We start from the raw sequence: 6,000 nt of genomic DNA on the forward strand, positions 1-6,000 counted from the left end.
GCCACGCGGAGCTGAGCGGGGCAATCGACAATGGCGCATGAACGAGGTGGACGAGTCAGAACACACAGTCCGGCCAAACATGAGCATGATATGCCGAACATGGGAATCACTCACACCTGCACTTCGTAGACGATCATTGAGTAAAGATGCCTACACCCCAGTCATGTGGATCATGGGGAGACATGGATTTCCGGCTACGCTCCCAAGATTCCCAGACATCACCAAATGGCCACTTCAGGAGCAAACCATGGATCGAGGAAACAAACAAAATACTTCATTAAGGTCAAAACGTGGGATGCTGTTCGTACTCAAATCGCGACACGTGGGCGGACGCGAAACCATACATAGTACTAGATGATAATACAATCCTAAAACATGTTGTACAAAGACAAACTAAAGTATGCCGTGATCTAATTGTCTGCTTTGCTATCAGTAGTCAAATCGATCTGGCAGCACAAGAGGAGCAACCAGTGTCCATGTGTAAATGCCGTAGCACACCCATGCACTGATAATCTTTGCCCAACTGGCCCAGTACGTCCGGCCGACAGGAACGAAGCTACCGGATACATCCTTCTCGTCAAAGTTTGTGGTGAGGAGAGTGGCAACCCATGTTGTGCTGAGGAAGAAGATGATGTGGAAGAGGGTGTAGTTGTACTGCGTCGCGTTGCGCTCGTCATCGCGCGGGTTCTTCTTGCTGGAGGGCTCATCGTCTTCGTCCTCGCTGTCAGAGTCGTCGAGTGCAGAGGCGGGGAGAGAGCCAGACTCTACGGCGGCGCGTAGGGCAGCTTGGCGCATGTCGCGACGGGACTCGGGTTGCTGTGTGACCAGGCCATGTTCGTAGTCTTCGGTGCCAACCTGAGCGTAGCCGTTTCCGTGAGGATTGCCTTGGGCGCCCAGAGCGAGGCCGTATGTTGCTGCGCGGGTGGTGGTGTAGGCAACTGTGACAAATGTGACAATGGCGCCGATGATGATGGTCGCCTTACGAGTTCCACGGGCGCGAATGAGGGGGTTGCATTGATGGTCATCGGGTTCCATGCCCACGGCAGACAGAGTGAGGTAAGTGCAGTAAACGGCTACGATGGCGGATTGGGCGAGACCAGCTCGGGGGTTTACGTCCTGTACTGCGGGGTGGATCGAGGCGACGGATGAAATTAGGAGCAGAATCAAGTTGATCTGACTGAGTTAGCTAGTTTCAGCATATGTCCAGAAGTCAACTTACGGTAATGGCTGCCTGGTTCATGCCGCATCCACTCTTTGCAAAGAAGATGTACATGACAATGGTCATGGCGATTGACGCTAGGTACATGGACATGGCACTACCCACGAGCATGCCTGTCCAGACGCGCGACTCGGTGGTTTCGATCTTCTCCTGGCAGTACTCGGCCCAGTTGTGCGCCAGATCCACGAGCAGGATGAGACCGATGAGTAGGAACAGACACGCGCCGACCATGGCGAAGTAGTTGCCCCAGACGATGAAGAACGAGTTCGGGACAAAGAAGGTCAGGACAATCATGCCGATCCAGCCCATGATCTTGGGAGCCCAAAAGCCGTTCTGTATGGTGGCGCGACCGTCCTTGGAAGACCGTACTCCGATGAGCATAAGCGCCATGAGGACGTGGAAGAAACCGAGGGCGAAGTTGATGCGCTGCACTGCAACGTATCCGTAGCATTGTTCGCCGTGGCACTTGATGTCGACGTAATCCAGCGTGAGGTGGGCAAGCTTCTTCATGGCCCAGTCGGTGAGCATGATCCATGAGACAATCGAGTTGATGAGGAGGATGAGCGCGTATGCGATACGGGTGGCGATGCTGCGCGCAGTCAGTATACGATGAACATATCTCCCAGGCTCGTAGTCCTACCTGTTACCGCATTTCCCTCCGCAAGAGCCCATGACGGCGCTGCAAGTCGCGGCGCCACAGCAGGAGGCGGCAACGCTCCAAACCTGGCCATGTTAGCGGCGCGCAGTCGCGACGGAGCGTGTCAACGTACGGTGCCCATGGCGGGCATAGCCAGGAAGGGGACGGATAGTAATGCGCCCATGGTTGAGATGCCGTGAGTCGCCGGGGTGGTGTTGTGGAGAAGCTGGAGGCACGAGGATGAGGCCGGTGACGTTCCTGCGCATGCGCTTGTGTCGCGGCTCCTGCCGCCAAGTCACGCCTTGGCCATCTTATCTCCGATCAGCTGCAACGGCCATGCTTCACTTCGACTCTCCATTCACTCGACAAACATCGGTGTGGTGTCTTGGGGTTAGCCTGACTTCTTGTTTGCTTCGCACTATAGACTCCTTCCACGTCCTTCGTTCTTTGCTTGCTTCTTTTGCATATCTTTACCTGCGCTATTAGTTCCTCGGCTTAGCAAGTGCCGATATCAGTTCCAGTCCGCGATTGCGCAACTCGATATCTCCCGCACTCGATGATCAGCGCACTGCAATAACACCTCATTCACACTGGCCAACATGGTCGCCGAAGAGCAGCCTCCCACCCACAAGAAGACGCGCATTATATCCGTCGTTGCTGCCACCGCAATCGCGCTTGCTTGTGGTACAAATGTACGTCTCCGTCATACATCTGGAGTGGGATGCTAACAGACCCCAGTATGCCTACTCAGCATGGGCACCGCAGTTCGCCGATAAGCTCCAACTCTCTGCGACCCAGAGTAATGTCGTCGTATGCCATCCTGCGTACCTCCTGCACACGAACGTCGTCTTACAATAATAGGGAACGGCCGCCAACCTGGGCATGTATGCTTCTGGCATACCCATGGGCATCATAACGGATAGAAAGAGCCCGCGACTTGCTGCGATTATCGGCATGTTCGCGCTCTTTGTTGGCTACTATCCGATCAAGCTCGGTAGAATACCTAGTACCTGCTCGCCAGATTGTTGTCTAACTGTCGCCAGCATATGATGGAGGTCCAGGCTACATGAGCGTTGGCCTGATATCCTTGTGTTCCTTTTTCAGCGGTGTGGGCAGCTGTGCTGCCTTCCAGGCTGCCTTGAAGACGGGTAATACCCTCATCACCTCATGTTGGGTCTATGCTAACAATCACAGCGACACTCAACTGGCCTACTCATCGCGGATCGGCTACTGCTTGCCCATTGGCTGCTTTCGGATTGAGCGCCTTCTTCTACACTCTCATCGCCGGCATAGCATTCCCAGGTAATACCTCTGGGTTGCTTATGATGCTTTCTCTCGCCACCTCCCTACTCGTTCTGGTATCGATACCCTTCCTCATCGTCGTCGACCACAAAGCTGGCACCGGCTATGCTGTGCTACCCACCAGCGAACGTACGCGACGCAACTCCAATGTCCTCCACAAGACGAGATCCAACGGCTCCAAGTACAAATCATCTGCTCTTCCACAGCAAGAAATTAGTAAGCGCTGCTTTCTTTCCACCCCTGTCTTCCCCTTGTCACCTGCCAACCACTTCTAGCAGCCGAAGAAGAACAGGACCGTCCCTCAACCGAGACCTCGTCACTTCTCTCGTCTGGCCCTGGCGACATCATCGACAATGACGACGATGCAGCAAGCAAAAAGTCGGCTCACTCATGTGTAGATATCACTGGTTTGGCACTTCTGAACAAACCGGAATTCTGGCAGCTATGGGTACTCATGGGTCTCCTATCTGGAGTTGGTTTGATGACAATCAAGTATGTATACTCCAGACTTCCATCGTGGTCATCACTGACTGGTGCAGCAATATTGGTCACGACGTTCAGGCCCTTTGGAAATACTGGGACGACTCCGTCAAGAACGCCTTTGTCGCTGACCGTCAGCTATGGCATGTGTCCATAATCTCGCTCTGTTCCTTCTTAGGACGTCTATCTTCAGGCATTGGTTCCGATCTTATTGTCAAGCGACTACATCACTCACGCTTTTGGTGCGCAGCCATCTCTGCCACAATCTTTGCTTTGGCTCAAGTCGCCGCCATTCGTGTTGAGGATCCCCACTTCCTGTGGGCTGTGTCCGGACTCTCCGGACTCGCATATGGCGTTCTATTCGGTGTCTTCCCAGCGCTTGTAGTCGATGCGTTTGGTCCCGATGGCTTCGCCGTCAACTGGGGCTTCATGACTCTGGCACCCGTCGTCAGTGGAAACGTCTTCAATCTCTTTTACGGTGCGGTCTATGACTCCAACTCGGTAGTTGAGCCAGATGGTCAACGTGGATGTGAGCTGGGTCTCTCGTGTTACCGCACAGCGTACTATGTCACTCTCACATCGAGCATATTGGGTATCTTCGCTTGTTTCTGGGGTATCTACGGCGAGCATATACGCAAGAGGCGAGAGTTGGAGGAACACGATGGTCATAGAGATGCTTGATCTGATCTCGTAGTCTTGGAAAAGATTAGATTCAAGTGAAAATGCACATTCCTCGTGTCTGGTTCCACCTATCAGTAGACTAATGGCATCTAAAACTCCTGCGTTCCTTCCGTTGCACCTGGCCTCGATAGCCTCTGCTCTCGATCAGTCTATCCGTACATAGGCTATGGGCAGTCTCAAAGGCGCTCAAGAATTGTGTACAAACTTCGGTAGTCTTCGCACGGGCATATTTCATCATTACGAGCGATACATCAGTCTATCGAAGAGGAGACAAACGTTGCAAAGCACTGGGTTGCGAAACCACAAGACAACTGGAACTCACCCATTGTTGATTGGAACGCGTTGCAAGAATCGTGGATGAGACAAACGTTTATTCTTGGTTCTTCTACACACTGCTGCCAACCCTTACCGCAAATCGTCCGCGAACCCGAAGTCCAACACCAAAGCTCAGCCTGCCAGTTGTACCAAGAACACTGGCTCACCCGAAGACGAAACGAGCGTATGAGCGTCGGGACTGGGCTCGGTACCAGCGAAGGTAGAGGAAATGGGGACTCAGACGCGCGGCGCGTCGACTTTCGCGGACAAGTATTGCAGGTGAGCCGAGCAAACCGTGGTTCGGAACCGGATAAGAACGAAACGAGCTGTGAGAACCGCGGAACGAACCTGCACACATTTTTTTTCGTGTCAGCCTGCGTGTGAACCACACTTGACTGGTAGGGTGGTGAAAAAGCTGTGTGCAATGTAAAAAGCCCGCCTTCCCTATCCTTGCGTCCACTCTGCTGTAGTATCTAAGTTCTCGTCAGCAAGGGGAGGGGGTAAACATACCCACCATCCAACCTCTCCGCGCACCGCAGTGCGTTTTCGATTTTCAGCAATGTGGACTGGGACCACTGGGAAGGCCGACCCTACCTTTGCAATTTGCCCTTGTATCCTCCACCTCAGAACCCGAGCAACCCCAGCATGTATCTTCTGCTCAGTCGACGCATTGTTGTGGGTACTCGAGGACGCCGAGGAGGCAGGAGATAGGCGGTCGAGAGTGAAGAGGGTGGGTCTGCTGGGTTGAGAACGTCCGATGGAGCTGTTGAACTGGTGATGATGATTGCTTGCAAACGCAGCACTTCTGAAGTTCGATGAGAAGCGAGGGCGGTGGATGGTCGATCAAAAGAGGTTGAGGTAGACCAAGAAGGTAGACCAAGAAGGGTTGCAGGACTTCATAAGAGTAGGAAACAGGACGAGAGATGTGAAGAGTTGATTCGAAAGTGAGGTGGGAGAAAGATAGTGGGAGGAGGGGGGATGAGCTGTTTATAAAGACCTAGGTTTGGCTCTAATGACGATGCTCTTGCTGCTCTTGCAGTGTAAACAGACTCTGCACGTGTGCGTTGGGAAAGCGCAGGCACAAGAAGATGGAAGGTTGCAAGGTTGGGTAGGATGTGAGGGAGGAACGTTCCGACTCTACCATTTGGAAGGGCGTTCATTGACTCTATACTAGGTCCTGAATCATACATGTTTTTACACGCAACATTTGGAACGCCTCTAAAATCACACTGTCTATTTCTTCCGCTTGTCACGTATGTGATGGTTGTGAGCGGTCGGAATGGGCTGGTTCAGCGTTGCTGTGTGAACATAGCAATTGCCCTTTCCATCAACATCACCCTGCGCGGGGGGGGGGGGGGGGGGGGGG

At 53.3% G+C, this 6,000-nt stretch overlaps 2 protein-coding genes across 2 annotated transcripts; one reads left to right on the forward strand and one right to left on the reverse strand.

The window, feature by feature from the left end:
- Positions 1-429: 429 nt before the first annotated feature.
- J4E90_008727 (uncharacterized protein) lies at positions 430-1,891 on the reverse strand (the record flags this gene model as incomplete). Its single annotated transcript, XM_051438249.1, has 3 exons — positions 430-1,173; positions 1,220-1,808; positions 1,860-1,891. The coding sequence occupies 3 exons, from the start codon at positions 1,889-1,891 to the stop codon at positions 430-432; spliced, it is 1,365 nt and encodes a 454-aa protein (XP_051288248.1).
- A 1,711-nt stretch (positions 1,892-3,602) lies between these two features.
- J4E90_008728 (uncharacterized protein) lies at positions 3,603-4,319 on the forward strand (the record flags this gene model as incomplete). The annotated part of the gene is made up of 2 exons (XM_051438250.1): positions 3,603-3,606; positions 3,817-4,319. The coding sequence occupies 2 exons, from the start codon at positions 3,603-3,605 to the stop codon at positions 4,317-4,319; spliced, it is 507 nt and encodes a 168-aa protein (XP_051288249.1).
- Positions 4,320-6,000: the final 1,681 nt, after the last annotated feature.

This window comes from Alternaria incomplexa (genome assembly GCF_024043165.1).
Source record: "Alternaria incomplexa strain BMP 0042 chromosome Unknown scaffold_13, whole genome shotgun sequence".
Lineage (NCBI taxonomy): Eukaryota > Fungi > Ascomycota > Dothideomycetes > Pleosporales > Pleosporaceae > Alternaria > Alternaria incomplexa.